We start from the raw sequence: 14670 nt of genomic DNA, 5'->3' as shown, positions 1-14670 counted from the left end.
TCGCAGGAAAGGACGAGGTGTAAATACTCACCAAGGACACCCAGAGTGATATCTCCTTCGAGGATGGTCGTGTCGTTCCTCGCCCGGCAGGAATAACGTCCCGCGTCCGAAGCTCTCACCTTTTGAGCGTAAATCGTCTGGTTCGCGCTCTCTGGGTAAAGAATGAAGTGGCTCTCGCCACCTGGCCAAGGATAAGCCCTGTTGTCCTTGTACCTGTAACGACCAACGCGACGCCATTATTGTCTGTCACTCACGTCAACTTTGTCCGATTCAACGAGAGAAAAAACTGATGTAAACGAAAATCTGGTAGTAAATAATTTTTGTAATAATATATAATACTGTTTTAACAGCGTTTCATGTAAAGTGTGTCATATATTTTGCATTAACGACATCAGAAAATAAAATCGTAGTTAAGTGCCTTTTAAATGAATGTTACAATAAGATAAGTTTATGTTAAACGTAGAAAATGTATGGTGATTTTGAATATAGGTACATCGTGTAAAATAAGTATCATTTTGTGAGATATATTTAAGTATTATGTACAAACTATTTCAATCAAAGTCAAGAATTGTAACTAAAGAGTAAATAAATGGACCAAAGATAAAAAGAAATCATGATTGCAGTTCTGAGTGAAATTAAGTCGCAACTGTGATCGTGATTAACCACTGTGAATGATTTTCTATGCCCTCTTTAATGAGACGCGTACACGTCAATTAAGCAGCAAAACGATTTCTGACGACGCTGGATACCTCAACTTCCGCTAAGGCTCGACTCGCGCGTCTTTCGAACGAATTTAATAAAGTCGCGTCACCACGGACGCTGCGAAGCATCGCGACAAATTAGAATTCCATTCTCCCCGTTTCACGGGTGTCGATTATTCAGCGGTAATCACGCGGGGATCTCTTCTTCTAGTCGATAAACGAGCCGTCCATTCTCGCCTGAGTTTAATCCACTTCCGCGACGAGCTTCCGGGAGATCCATCGAAGCCAGATTCTATTTATCCGGAGGAAGTTTTTACCCATCTACCCCCTCTGGAATAATCGAGATCTCGCGATGGAACTATCGAAGTTTCGCGAGAGTGGGTTTTGTTCGTCGATCAAAGAGAGAGAGAGAGAAAGAGAGAGGGAGAGGTTTAAGAAAAATCTCATTGTTTTCACTTGATGAAACACGTTTCGATAGTGGAGATATGCTTGCTGAGGAATCAGTTGTGGATGAAGAGGAATTTTATATCTAAAATATCACAGTTTCAGTCGTGAATGAAATTAAATTGACTGTGATTTGGGTGGCTAATCGATGCTAATGATTTTCTACAGTCTTTTATGAAAGGTGTGCATGTATGTAGATTGCGCCAAATTTGTCAACACATGTAAAATATATAAACACACGTCATCGATATTAATTAATTTTTATAAGAATTAATCGTCTTGTAATTGATGGTTATCCGCGTCATTAATAATTAAATGCAGTTACGAAGCTTGCAATATTTATATCTAGGCTCCCATTAAAAATTAAAAACGCTTCTTATTCTTTATTTCTATGAAATAAGAAGGTTACAACTTTTGTCAGCTAGCGTTTCAAGTGATACTATGAGATTAATTAAATCAATTTTTCATCTGTGTAAAATGATAAATTTTTCATCATTGTAAATTGTAGTAAGAACGAAGTATGCAATTGTTTTATGGTTGAAATACTTTAATTTCTAATCAAATAATGCGTTTGTCTTTAAAACCACAGTTTTTGGTGTACTTAATTAAAGTACTTCTCAACAGGATAGAACATGTTAGGAATTTGAAAAAATTAACGACTCGTTTGAATGAATAAACGTGTCCTTGTAAAATTGATTTAATTAAAGGACATATTTATTTATTTGAACAAGTCGTTAATTCTTTCAAATTCCTAACATATTCCATTCTTTTGAGGAATACTTTAATTAAGTACACCAAAAACTGTGATTTTAAAGACAAATGAATTATATGATTAGAAATGAAAGTATTTCAACCATAAAACAATTGCATACTTCGTTCTTACTACATTTTACAAGGTGAAACCACAGTCCAAAAGAATAAGTCGCGACCGTTGCCAGAAGACGCATTTTACCGTCGAAATTCCGTGAACCGCTTTCCTTTTCACTTTTTCCACTCGCCAGCCAAGTGGATCATTAAGGCTCATTCCGCTACGCGGCCAGTGTCACTTTTCCTAGAATCGTTTCTTTCGAATCTCGCGACGATAATTGCAGCCGCTATTAATGTGGCTGCCTACGCAAATGGCGTGCGAGCGTTCGACGAAACGTTCTCCACGAAACTGGAGAACAGTCGAGGATGGACAAACGCAGGACCAAAGTTCTTTCAAAGTTGTAGTTCGAGAACATTGTTGTTTTTAACGCTAAGCATTGCAAATGATGAACACGGTTGCAAACGTATTTATTTACTAAAGTAATTCGTTATTTTTCTTAACTATTTTAATCAAAGAAAAAATTAGAGATCTGTTGGAGAATTATTTGCTGCAAAATTGTTGAAGAATGAAAAATAAAAAATTCTATCACTAGCTTGTAGATACTGCAACGTCATCACATGTTGCAATTCTCTTAATTATTTTAAGGATATCGTTAACATCTCACAAATAAAATACCAGGTGTGTAAAGTATATTAATTTACCAGCGCAATTTTCAACTCTATCCTTAACATTTACAAAAATATTTCTCATAAAAGTTCTTATAATATATTTTATTTAAAAATAGAATTGTTCATTTCCTTGAAAAGTGACTTTAAACAGTTCCTGAAGCGACAAGTTTCAACAGAAAATTTCGCGCAATTTTCAATTTTATCCTTAACATTTACAAAAATATTCATCATGAAAGTTCTTCTAACAAATTTTATTTAAAAATGGAATTGTTCATTTCCTTGAAGAGTGACTTTAAACAGTTCCTGAAGCGACAAGTTTGAACAGAAAATTTCGCGTCAGCAAAATTCTACGCGGTAACGCGTTACACAGCGCCGCGAGGGTTGGTTGCGAATAAAAAGGTGGAGGAATAGATAAAAGGAAGCGGAGAGGCGTTTTTCTGAGCGCTTTCTTGCGATTTCGCGCGGCGTGTTCGACGCGCGATTATCATGGGAGTCGATCGTTGTCGCTCGAGGTGGAAAAAGCTTTCTAGGACGATCGCGCATTTTCCGAGAAGCCACCGCGACACGAGATGCAATTGCAACACGCACGACCGACTTTCGTGCTGTTCCCCGCGACGCGCGCGGGCTTCGATCGCATCTGCATCGAAGATTCGTCTTTCCGAGGCGACCGGAAGTCCTCCGTCTCGCTCGAGGAACCAGTTGAGGCTGAGACGCGAATAGAACGCGGAGGACGCGGAAATAAATGAATATCTGTGACGTTCAACGTCATAATATAATACATTGTCGTTGATTTATGGTAATTGTCGTTTTTTACTTTACAGCAATGCAGAAAACTTGCATCAAACTAGTATAAATTGTTCAAAGAGTAATTTGAGAAATATGTTTGTTAAATATATTTTATGTAGTAAATACGAAAAAACGAAATGATGAAAGTGTCGAGAGAAATAAAGAGACAGTAATTTCCTAAAAGGAAATCGACATTTTTCATTAATTGATGGTATGGTTTATGTAACCAGGTAAATTTGAATAAATGTGTGAAAAAAATGTACGAAACATACCACGTAAAAAGCAATGCAGTGTGATACGTTCAAAAATATAATTCCAAATCAACGAATGATAACTGAGTCGCATTAATTATCAGAACAATATTCCAAGCACTACGTTTAACTCTCAAAATGACTGAGACTAATTGTAATTTATTTTTCACAGAAAAATAAGCAACGACGAGAACAAAAATTGATCTCCGTAATCTTAGAGAAAGCTTAAAAATTTCGCTGTTTCTAGCACTGGTCGAGCAGAAAGCAGGTAAAACGTAAATCTGATCGCGTGCGGGCGGAAGAAACGGCGAAAATTCGCGGGCATCGAAATGGCGTCGCTTTGAAATCGAATAGTCGCGGCCCATTAATTTTCCCGTGGAACGCGATACCGCTGCGTTGTCTGACGGGGTGGCAAAACGTGGGGGAAGGGATCGCCGTGTAATTAATTCCGAGTGGTGGTCGATTAAGTAAAGGCAGCGCCGGAGATCACCGGCGCCAGTAATCAGCTTCAACAAATGTAATACCATTAAGCGCAGTCGCCGTTGCGAGTGATTTCCGTGAATTGTTTCGCGTGGGGCGCGTTTCTCGGACGTTAACGAGGCCTCTGCCGCGGTCTTTCCACCGATGGACGATTCAATTACTCCGCTTTCCGATCTGGCTATCGTGGCGATGTCGATACCCATCGTTTCGACGTCCAAGTATTCGACTTGAGCCTCTCCAATCGTACAACGATGTACTTTGGAAATTTAGAACTGTGCTTTGACGAATTTTTCTCATCGAGGAACACTTCTTAAGTTCTACGATTTTTAATGAACATAAAATTTTATTTTAACACTTTGATGCATATTTTTGACTTTACGATCGTCCTCAGAAACACATTTTTTCTATTCGATTGTTTATGACTGCCAGATGAAATCGTCTGCCCAAAAAACTTTCGACGGCTATAATCGTCATTTGCTCAGCATGTCATTTTTCTGTTCCCAAAGCAAATGACGGCTATAACCGTCGTGACGACTATACTGCATTTGTTTCACTAATTCATTGTATTTACTTAATTCATGAAAAAATATTTAATGAACAAATGGTTCGCCTTCGCAGAATCATCTTTCGACTGTGTGAACTGAAATCGATTATACTTTTGGTACGATTGTTATAGCAGTCATTCGCCTCTAGATACTCAAATATTCCTAAGCGAAAAAAAAAGCAACTAATATGCTGTCTGGCATGCTATCACTTTTTTTCTAGATGTGTTACTCAATAATTTAACAAGTGCATGTGTTAGTACACTTCGTACTAACGCTGTTCTTTTTTTATTTTAATTGTTCTAACGATTAAACGAACCAAATTACCTGAAAGAAATTCTATGTTCGGATCTCTAAAATATAAGACACATCTAGGATAATCTATTTTATGCATACGGTTGTATTATCTCGGTGGCAACACTTGGCGATTCATCGACTCCGCAGAACAGAACACAACCGCGTCCAGAAATTATGAGAGGCTCTAATTAACGAACGCGAGACGTCAGCGTAAAATTCTCGCGATATCCAACCGGTGGCAGGTTCCAGTTCCCCTCGAAAATGCTAAACAGTGGCGGCTCGTTTTGGAAGTTATCGCAACGCGAGACATTAACATGGAAAACTATGGCGCACCTCGCTGGCATCCCCTATTTCCAACCCTCGTAAATTACCGAATTAAACACGCCACTGTTCGTTAGAAATGACTGCCGTTTCTAGTTTCCTTTCGCGAGAGCGATTGGCTATTGGGAATATTTCAACGACGATGATCTGAAAAATTGCGGTTGTAAATTGTGAAATAACGTGGAGGACTCTTTAACGACAGACGATAAAACTTACTTAATTTTATGTAAATATTAGTTACATTTCTAGCTAGCAATATTTGCTACCTGTTCTTGCAGTTCATTTCTATGGTAACGAAGAATGTACATAATGGTTCCAAATTGCTGGTTTTCAAATTTTCGTATCAATTTATTTAACGCAGATACATTCTGACGAAAGGTTAAACGTTCCATAAAACCCAGCTGAAATTGGACTTGTTTAACTACCAAATCGAAATTGTATTCGACGCTAATTGGAGAAGTGGTAGCTGTTTTACTGGCCATCGTGCACGCGTACGCTCCATCGATTCAGCGTTTGGTCACGCGTGCTTAAAACGAGAGCTTCCGATGTTTAATGGAGAATTTGCCAATGTGTGACACTTAAACGCTGAAACGTATCAATTTGTTCAAAACCAGAGGGAAACGTTGAACGCAACGTGCTTTTTTTCTCTACAAACATTTCAAGAGGAGACATGAGTTTTTCTAAAACAAAGTAATCTGTATCAGAGGTTACTGAGACAGACCAAAATGGCGGCGATCCTCTTGTAGCGGGACTTAATAAATACAAACGATCCTTATACTGCAATTCTACTCTCTGAATCAACTCTCAGCGCTCGAAAGATAACTTTTAGTAAATATGAACAATTTTCGAGACATTTAAATCCATATTTGTACAAATTCAACGTAATATTGTTACATTAATAGCTTAAGACATGTCAAATAGAAAAGGATCCTTTCATGGAGTCAACATAAATATTCCTTACAATTCCTTAAACAATACAATACATTCAAATCAAACCAAATACATCACGTACGCAACGCAATTTAATTTTAATGAAACATCAACCACCTTTTGGTATAAACGACTCTCGCTAAAAAATGTGTGGAATTCCACGAAAGGATTACCATAATTTACCATTAACGCAGCCCAATTCGATATTGCATTGACCGATATCTGCTCGCGAGCACTGGTACCAACGCATTACTAAATTTAACTCACTCGAAGGCGACTGGCAACACAAGCAGCTTCACTCTCGAGTGGGGCACCCATGCTAACTGCGTCGTCCATAACCTCTAACGACGTAATGGATGGAGGAGTCGCGCGAACGCACCGCGGCCAGTTTTCCCGCGAGCACCAAACATAACCTGCGCCACCCTGATAACCGATGACGCAATCGTCCCGTGCTTCTTGGAATCTGTGCAACGAGCGATGTCCATCAGGGGCCTGGCACTTATTCGTGTCGCGCAAATCGATACCACTGCCACAAAGCACCACGAACTGCGAAAGCGAACGACACAACACTCTGGCAATATTTCTGGAAACGCGACTCGCGAGAATCGTTTGATAACGCTCGTTTGACGTAACGTTGGCTGGTTCTCGAAAGTTTGTCGCGCGAAACGCGGGAAATTGATTGGTTTGGAGAACGCGACGCGGAGTTGTTGCCAGTTTGCTTGGCGAGAACGCACTGTCTCTCTCTCTGTGCCCTCTCGCATCGATGAAACGCGTCTTTCGATATTTGTTTTCGTTCTAAGCGGACGCTGGCGTCGCGACACGAGCTCGTCGAACTGCCCTTCGCCATTTTCCGTTCGCCAACGCGTCCTTTGACGAGCTTACGTCGAGCGCGCGAGATTTGAACGATTATTGGTGCTATGGTCGATGGAGAGTTATTAAGAACTTTTGTTTTGTGTTAGTATTTTTTTTTAGTGGCTGTAGAAGTTGCATTTCGGTCGAGCGAGTCATTTGTCGATGAGATTTCCGGGCAAATGCAGATTCGAGAATCGGAGAGACTCGAGTTGGGTTCCGTTAAGATCTATTTGGTTGTACGTACGCTGAAACAGATTACTAACTTTCTGTAATCACTGCTGAATCGCTAACTATGTGTTAAGCGGATGCGGACCATTTCTGGGGATTGAATTTCTGTTTTAGCGTACAGTTTCAACGCGTTTACGTAAATGGGAGTTTAGACAAACGTAGGAGAATTATAAATGTTGGTGCACGCGTGTTGCACTGGAAATTGATCAATATTTTATGCGATACCCTTTGCAATTCTCGTATAATCGTGAAACAAAAAGAAATACGTAATGCTTGCGTTTAAAATGTAATCCTTGAGCTTGAAAGCATTGCATCCCATTTTCTGGCAATGGATAACAATTATTAAAGTGCCTAGTTTGGAGGCATTATACCTCATTCTCTGGCAATGAAGCACAATTATTAAAATTCCTAGTTTCGAAGCATTATAGCTCATTCTCTGACAATGAAGCACAATTATCGAAATTCCTAATTTGGAAGCATTATACTCCATTCTCTGACGATAGAGGCCAACACAGCACAATTATTAAAATTCCTAATTTGGAGGCATTATATTTGACTTACATTTAAATCACTTATCCACAAAATCTCTCTTCAAAACCACATTGTATCGATAAAACACGCATAGAGAATTCAGAAGAGGAAAGGAAAGAGAAAAATTTAGAAATTCTCGAAAAGTCCAAGGATTCGACTAATTCAATTACGCCTTCGCATTTCCACCCCCAATTTAGCAGACACAGGCGAGCCAAGATAACTCGCGAGCGAGAGGACCAGTCTGTCCCGATTAAATCGAATCGCGAAGCCAGCGACCGATTACTAGACTGCATACACGCGTGCACACAAGTGGAGGCTGTGCAATTAAGGCGAGAGCGCGTTTTCGCGAACGCCCTCGTCGAGGGGTGGAAAAAGCGGGCGTCGAATGGCTCGACGGGCGAACGACCCGAGGAATATCGACACACGCGTACGAGACCCTCTTCGACGAGTATCCACGACGTGATTTTCACTTGGATATCGAAAATTACACGTCGCTAGGCGAGCCTGGCTGGCGTCGAACTACCCCGTTCGATCGACCCGTTGTTATCGCCACGATTTATGCTCTGATTACGGAAATCGTCGCCACGTTCGCCTATCCGTTCGACCACCCCACGTTTTCGAGATCGTTTCCCGTTTCCGCCACTTTTTCGTCCTTATTCTTCGTAACGTAACGCGCTACCCTCTCGTAACGCAACCGTGCGAAGGGTAACGTGCAGTAGATTTTTCCTCCAATCTTTCTGCACTGTTGCATCGCAATTCTTCTAATGCACCGCACAAGAGCAAGTTTCTCAAAAGTAAACTCTTTGAGCGCAATTTTTCTAAGTTCACAGCATCGCAAACGCAAGTTCTCAATTCATTAAGTACCTCGAAACAAGAAATACACGACTTAGACCACTTTCATAATTATGAGCACACACGAACCTGTATTCCTCGTCTCTGTTATCCCGTAAACCTTATTCCACGGCCGTTAGATTCACGATGCACCATCTCGAGGGTATCGTTTTCATAGATCACGCTGATTCCCAGTTTCTTGCGCGAGTTAATCGCGTTTACAGAGGGGGTTGATCGTGCGAACGCGCAATCTCAGCACGCGATATCCGTTCTCCACGCTGAAGAAATGGATGGCGAGCTGGTGAATCCTCGCGATTGGATTTCTGAGTCGCGAGCATCTCGCGTACGCGAAAACGGCCCCAGTTTACGAGCAGTTCGTCGGTTGCGACTTAGAGGGGGGCCATTCGGTTCTCGACCAGTCGCTGAACGGGTTAAATCTAATCTGATCGGCTCTGATCGAATTGATTTTACGTTTCGATGGGGACTGAGTTGTCTCGTGGCTGTTCCTTTATCCAGAATTGTCGTCCACGTCGTTTCGAGTCATTATCTAATGGCGGTGAAACATGGCGGACCGAGTTGCGGCTGTGCCGACGTTGGGCCACGCGATTCGAAGCTTGTTCTGGGGATCTGTGGGATTGTTATCGGTGCAACAGTCGTTTTGAAGATAAGAACGAGTTTGGAGCTTTCGGATCTTTCGAATTGCTGGGGAAAATTTGACGAAAATATATCTGAGAGAAAAAGGAGATTCGTAACTAATTTAAGTAACTTCTATGAATTAAAGTGTAGTTGATATAAATAAAGTGAATATTAAAATTAGCTTGTGAAAGTTAGAGATTGATGCACACATATTTACATATTTTTAAAAAATATATAAAATAAGGAAAAAATTAGATGAAAATATATCTAAGAGAAACAGTAGATTTGTATCTAATTTAAGTAACTTCTATGAATTAAAGTGTAGTTGATATAAATAAAATGAATATTAATATTAACATATGAAAATTTGAGATTGCTGGGCCCATATTTATATATTTTTAAAAAATAAACTAAATACCTAAATAATAAGTATAAATTTGAATAAAATAATAACAGACATTAGAAAGGGATTAGAAAATCCACTCTAAAAATTCACGTGCCCTCTTCCCAACTTTCTCACGCATCACGCTCGACTAAATTTCTTCGAAACCAAAATGGACGCAGCAACACTCAAACGGTCACGTTCAAAGCGAACGTCATAGCCTTCAACGAGTCAGCCGCAATAATCGGTGGAAAAAAGCGAGGATATAAATTCGCCAAGAACTAAAGAAGCGAACGAAGTCCGTAACGAAACAGTAAACGGCTTAGAAAAACCGGGAGGTCGACGCGAAAGAGGGTTTCCAGGCATCCGCGCGGTCAGCGTCGACGAAGGGATGGTCCACTCGTAAATCTCCCGGTTGCCTACCTCTAAGAAGCTTCGAGACCCGTCAATAATACATAATTCACCGAATTCCCCCAGCGAATCGGCTCTGGTCGCTCCAACCCTCTTTCCGCCCCACTTATCAGCGTCTCGAAATTATATTTCCACCCTCGCGCACCTGTCCTTCCGCTTCAACGAATTAACCCTTTGCGCTCGAGCAGTGACTCTTAATCTGCCTAACAATTTAGTTTATTTGCATTTTACCTTTTAGAAATTTGGAGCGTGGTACCACGTTTAATCTTCCAAAGTGTGAAATCGTGCACCTTTGTGTTGTAGAGATGAGATTTTTGTATCTGACATTAATCTGAGAATAATAATATTTGGGAGTCCTCAAAAATAGATGGTGACTCTCAATCAGCATTTACTTTGCTACGACGACTCGAGGGTTATTTAATTTATTTGCATTTTATCTCTTTGAAATTTGGAGCGTGGTACCACGTTTAATCTTCCAAAGTGTCAAATGGTGCATCTTTGTATTATAGGGATAAAATTTTTCTATCTGAGATTAATTTGAGAGTAATAAATAATATTTGAAAGACCTTAAAAATAGATAATTGAATGCGTCTCTACTATAAAACTGATTTATTATTTAGTTATTTAGTTAATTTGCATTTGATCTCTTAGAAACTTGAAGCGTGGTACCACGCATAATCTTTCAAAATGTGAAATGGTGCACCTTTGTATTATAGCGATAAGATTTTTCTATCTGAGAGTAATAATATTTGCGAGTCTTCAAAAATAGATAACTGAATGCGTCCCTACCATAAAACTTATTTATTATTTAGTCATTTATTTCATTTGCATTTGATTTCTTAGAAGCTTGAGAACGTGGTACCACGCATAACCTTCCAAAGTGTGAAATGGTGCACCTTTATATTATAGCGATAAGATTTTCCTCTCTAAAATTACTCTGAGACTAATAATATTTAGAACTCCTCAAAAAATAGATAACTGAATGCGTTCCTACCACAAACTTGGCTCTATAATTAAGAAGATGACCATTTTCGCGACACGACAATTATCTTATACTTTCTACTAATCATTCACTAACCATTCGACTTGCTAACGTTCAAACAGACCACGAAAAAGTCATCCTCAACGTACGCACAGATTTTCTACACAGAGACCAGCGAACAGGGTGGTTCTCGTCCTCGAGCGCAGCGAAGAGGGTTGAAACACCGCTCGCAGCATCGGCTGAGAAATACCACGGACTTGTCGCTCGCTGCTAAAGCGATGAGAGGTATATATCTCCGTGGAAAGTAGCTGCGCAAATAGAAGCAACGACTGGATCAACCTGCGTTGGCACTCGCAGACGGCGGGGCTCGTATAAACGTAATAAGGGTGGCGGTTCGCGATCGATCACTTCGCCCACGTAGTTCGAAACGGTTCCTCGAACCACAAAGCCATTCGCTGCGGAGGCGTTCGCGGAACGTTATTTCCTCTCGATCAGTCGAGTTGTATATATGTGCACACACATACTCGAGGCTCAGCTGTTTCGAGCAGCCCAGTCAACGCGAAATTGTCGTGTCGTTCACGTGTTTGCCTCGAATCTCCGCTAAACTCGCTCCAATCATTCGAACGCAGCTTTCTAACTATTTTTAATTGCTTACACCTGCGTATAAGAAGTCGAGCGGAAGTCGCGCGGTTACTCGAGTAACTCGAGCAGTGGTTGTCGAAGAACGTCGAGTTGTATCGAGAAATGTCGAAGAAGACGTGTTTTACGTTACAGCGAGGAAAAATGAGGGAAATCCATCGCGATGGTAGACTTCAACCCCCTAGCGACGTCACTGGTTCTTATCTGAACACTTCTCTCTCATTAACTCTAATTGATTCTCTTCTAAAGTTTATGCAGAACCTTGTATTAAATAGTTGATACTTTGACGCGAATGACGTCTGTAGCCGTCAGATCATTGGCGATGTGTACGCAAATGACGGTTGTAGCCGTTGTGCAAATTTTAATCAATAAAAGAACAATTTTAACACAAAGTGTTGAAATAAAACCTCGTGTTCCTTAAAAATCGTAGAACCTAAGAAGTGTTTCTCGATGAGAAAAATTCGTCAAAGCACAGCTCTGAATCACGAAAGTACATCGTTGTATGATTCGAGAGGCTCGAGTCGACTAAACTAAATCTAACATAATCTTCCAATAATTTCGACCACAGCTCGAGAAAATCGTTTCGAGTGTAATTTACGAGCACAAGATGCGACGCAGCTCTTACTCCTCGCGAGATCTTTTAAATCGAGCTGAAGATCGTTCTCCACCCATTTCTGGTCAGCTGCGCGTGGTTCGAGGCGGTGGTGAAAGGGCGCAAAAGGAAGAAATGATGTAAGGAGACACGGTCGATCGATAGGCAGTTAAGGTAACGCGATTAATAATTGAATTTCGGCTCGCGGAATTACGAAAAACCGTAGCGACAGGGCGAGCCGCGTTTCGTGGTCCTCGGGCGAGAATTTACGAGCGGCTCACGGGTAATAATTACGTCCCAGGCAGCCTCTCTCTGAGACGCTCGAAGAAGCGATGCAATTAGTGTGGACCCGGGCGGTGATTATGCAGCCGCGAAATCGAATGGATTCGCTTCGATGAAATATAAAATTGCGAGCTGAGGTTGCAACGACGCGAGGCGTGCTGCGTGGAACCTTCGTCTCGAGGAGGGTTCGTTTTGAACTGTGCACGAGTGCTGAGAAACTTCTTCGAGTATGGAAAATTATGAACCACTTTGATTAGTTTAGATTTAATAAAAAATTATGAACCACTTTGATTAGTGGATTTATGTTTCGTTTAGTATCTGTTTTTAAAAATATGAACTACTGAATTATTTTTTACAAAAATGGAACCACCCTCAAATTAACCCTCCATTGGCTCGTGTATCTTTTAAGTCACATTTTAATTTATTTTAATAGGCTGGTGTGACTTGAAAGTCACAAAGTGAATATATCGCAATAAAATGGTTTAAATGTAAAAATTTGTTTTCATTTGCAAATATCGGTTTATAATTTCTGGTTTTTCGCTACCACAATTTTTTGGGATTTAAAACGAAAATTCGACTCATAGAGGATTAAGAGAGACTTTAATATTCCTGTAAGTTTTGGTAATTAGAAACGATAAATGAATAGAATAATAAGTGCAACTTTATGCAGTTAACATTTCTTTCAAACCCCTCAGCATGAACACTGAAAGGAACGATTCCATCCCTCTCTTCCTTTCCAAATAACCCATACCTCTGCACTTTTGATAAACGCCTCAAAAAGAAGAATCTCTCAAGCACCATCAACAAATCATACAACAAATAAAAAAAAAAACCAGAGTAAACGCTATTAAAACAAAGCAGACACCTGTGCTCTCAACCAACCACCGCGTGAGAAAAATCTATACCCTCCACCCCACACGAACACGCGCACGCACACACCTTTTCATCCCAATTACCACGGCGCATACGTTATCAATCGATAAGCAATTGGTAGCGCGGTAAATAAAAGAGTTTCACCGAGGAACAGGTGCTCTGAAACGCCTTTTCCTCTCGTTGAAAAGGGTGTGCTCGTCAAAGGGATGCCCAGCCGCGTTCCATGGAAGCGACTGACTAGAAAGGATGTTTTTGCGCCCCTCGATTTCCCTGGCCTGGCCGCGTCGCTACGTCGCGGCGCGCAAATCCGGTTTCCCGTTGGCTCCAGCGGAGATCAAAGTTCCGAGGGACGTCTCTGTTTCGAGCCTGCTGCACATCCAGGACGAATCGATAGCGCGCGGCCTGTCCAGGACGCCTCCTGCGCTCGCGGTGCCTCTGTTCTCGCTCGACGCTCAGGAATCATCGGTCCTTTCTGCTCCTTCCACTTCTCTACTTTTCGTTTATGCTTGGAGAGAGCTGCGTGGCGATGGAAAACGTCCAGAAGAGTTCGTTAGAGGACCTCGAGTGTTCACCATTATGGTGGTTTTTTTATATTTGTTGTTAGACGGATAGCAATTTTATTATGGCGTCTTCAGAGGTTTTATTTTTTTTTTTTTTATTGTTCTGTGGGAAAATTCTTGTCAGCAATGTTATTATAGCATCTTCAGAGGTTTTATTAATTTTTTTTCTTAATTGTTCAATGGGAAAATTCTTGTCAGCAATGTTGTTATGGCATCTTCAGAGGTTTTATTTATTTTTATTTCTTAATTGTTCTATGGGAAAATTCTTGAAGCAATGTTATTATGACATCTTCAGAGATTTTATTTATTTTTATTTCTTAATTGTTCTAAGAGAAAATTCTTGTCAGCAATGTTATTATGGCATCTTTAGAGGTTTTGCTTTTTTTTGTTAATTGTTCTATGAGAAAATTCTTGTTGGCAATGTTATTATGGGGTCTTAGAAGGTTTTGTTTGTACCTTTAAATTGTTAAAGATGAAAATTCTTTTAGAGGATTTTGCTATCCTCAACAACCCTTCTTCTAATTTTTTCTTCATTCTTCTAACATTTAACTGCACATCAAACGGGTTATCCTTGCCGACAAACTCTAATAATAAACGATGCCATTGGCATTTGGTCTACGTGCGGAAATTAACGTCCCAATAC

The 14670-nt window shown here is 40.4% G+C and overlaps 1 protein-coding gene across 1 annotated transcript in view; it reads right to left on the bottom strand.

Annotated features, from left to right (window-relative positions):
- The window catches only part of LOC143427463 (interleukin-1 receptor accessory protein-like 1-A), a 150332-nt gene that overhangs the window by 41885 nt on the left and 93777 nt on the right, over positions 1-14670 (bottom strand). Inside the window, exon 2 of the mRNA XM_076901627.1 lies at positions 32-213. Coding sequence (XP_076757742.1) covers positions 32-213 — 182 coding nt within the window. The remainder of the gene's footprint in view (positions 1-31; positions 214-14670) is intronic.

Source organism: Xylocopa sonorina, chromosome 9, assembly GCF_050948175.1.
Source record: "Xylocopa sonorina isolate GNS202 chromosome 9, iyXylSono1_principal, whole genome shotgun sequence".
NCBI classification, from domain to species: Eukaryota; Metazoa; Arthropoda; class Insecta; order Hymenoptera; family Apidae; genus Xylocopa; species Xylocopa sonorina.
The sequence above is the reverse complement of the archived record's forward strand: the minus strand, read 5'-3'. Positions and strand labels throughout refer to the sequence as shown.